General features: G+C 36.0%; 1 protein-coding gene across 4 annotated transcripts in view; it reads right to left on the bottom strand.

Moving 5' to 3' along the window:
* The window catches only part of LOC106868476 (uncharacterized), a 79,982-nt gene that overhangs the window by 19,593 nt on the left and 58,890 nt on the right, over window positions 1-1,499 (bottom strand). For all 4 annotated transcript variants that reach the window (XM_014913757.1, XM_014913758.1, XM_014913759.2 and 1 more), the window contains exon 13: window positions 1,270-1,452. In XM_014913757.1, coding sequence (XP_014769243.1) covers window positions 1,270-1,452 — 183 coding nt within the window. The remainder of the gene's footprint in view (window positions 1-1,269; window positions 1,453-1,499) is intronic.

The raw sequence follows: 1,499 nt of genomic DNA, 5'->3' as shown, positions 1-1,499 counted from the left end.
ATATATATATATATATATATATATACGATGGGCTTCTTTCAGTTTCCATCTACCAAATCCACTCACAAGGCTTTGGTCAGCCCGAGGCTATAGTAGAAGACACTTACCCAAGGTGCCACGCAGTGGGAATGAACCTGGAACCATGTGGTTGGTAAGCAACCTACTTACCACACAGTCACACACACATGACTGTCTTATTTCAGTTACCAGCTACTTAATTCTCTTCCAAGGCTTCAGTTGGCCTAGGTCTATAATAGAAGACATTTGCCCAAGATACCACAAGGTGGAACTGAATCTGATATCAGGTGGTTGGGGAGCACACAGCCACATCTATGACAATCATACAAATACATTTTCATATCTATTAACCCTTTAGTATTTGAATCGGCTAAAATTTTCTACCTGTTTTAAGTCCAAACAGGCCAGATGCAGCCTCTCGCACCAATCCTACAATGACTTTCTGAAAACAACATTCAGATCATCCAAATCACAAAGCTATAGGATAATGCAAGATTAATTAAAAACAATATGAATAAATGAGCATTACATTTGACAGAGCAATCTGAATACTAAAGGGTTAAATATATGTTAGCAGGGAATCCTTATATGCAAAGAATTTGAAGAAAATAAATCAAAAATACGATATGCAGTAGAATTTCCAGTCACAGTTTCAAGTAATGAAAATTTTGAAACCATATTACAAATAGGCACAGATTTGGCTGTGTGGTAAGAAGGTTGCTTTCCAGCTACATTATTCTGGGTTCAGTCCCACTGTGTAGCAACTTGGGCAAATGTCTTCTACTATAGCCTCAGGCTGACCAAAGCTTTGTGATTATATTTGGTAGACAGAAACTAAAAGAAGCCTGTCATGTGTATGTATAAGTGTGTGTGTGTTTGTATGTCCCCCACTCCACTGCTTGACAACTGGTATTAGTGTGTTTACATCCCTGTAATTTAGCAGTTCAGCAAAACAGACTGATAGAATTAGTACTAGACTTAAAAAAAAGAGTTCTGGGGTCAATGTATTCAACTGAAACCTTTAAGGCGGTACTCCAGCATGGCTGCAGTCAAATGACTGAAACAAGTAAACAAACAAAAAAAAATGTTTATGTGAAGTTGATAATCTTAATGCAGTTCTGAATGGCTAGCTTATGTCTTCCATGCTGCCATCACAAATCAAAAATAATATTTTTTGTCTCAATAATACAATCATTGTTAAATAAAATACACATTTTGTTTTCAAAAATCCACCCGCCTAAACTCACTGACCTTCAATATTACAGCCAGCTCAATTCTTACGTTAGAAAGTTCTACATGTATTGGAGTAGGATTTACTTGCTGTTGTTGTTCTGATTTGTATTTTGCTTCAGTCTGTTTCCAATTTGATTCTTTTGCATAAAATGATTCAAGATCTTCCGTCAGCTTTTCAATAATATGCTGCTTATCTGAAATCTTGAGATATGCATTTAAAAAAATCACATAACATATAACCATAACTG

Source organism: Octopus bimaculoides, chromosome 11, assembly GCF_001194135.2.
Source record: "Octopus bimaculoides isolate UCB-OBI-ISO-001 chromosome 11, ASM119413v2, whole genome shotgun sequence".
In the NCBI taxonomy this organism is placed as follows: domain Eukaryota; kingdom Metazoa; phylum Mollusca; class Cephalopoda; order Octopoda; family Octopodidae; genus Octopus; species Octopus bimaculoides.
The sequence above is the reverse complement of the archived record's forward strand: the minus strand, read 5'-3'. Positions and strand labels throughout refer to the sequence as shown.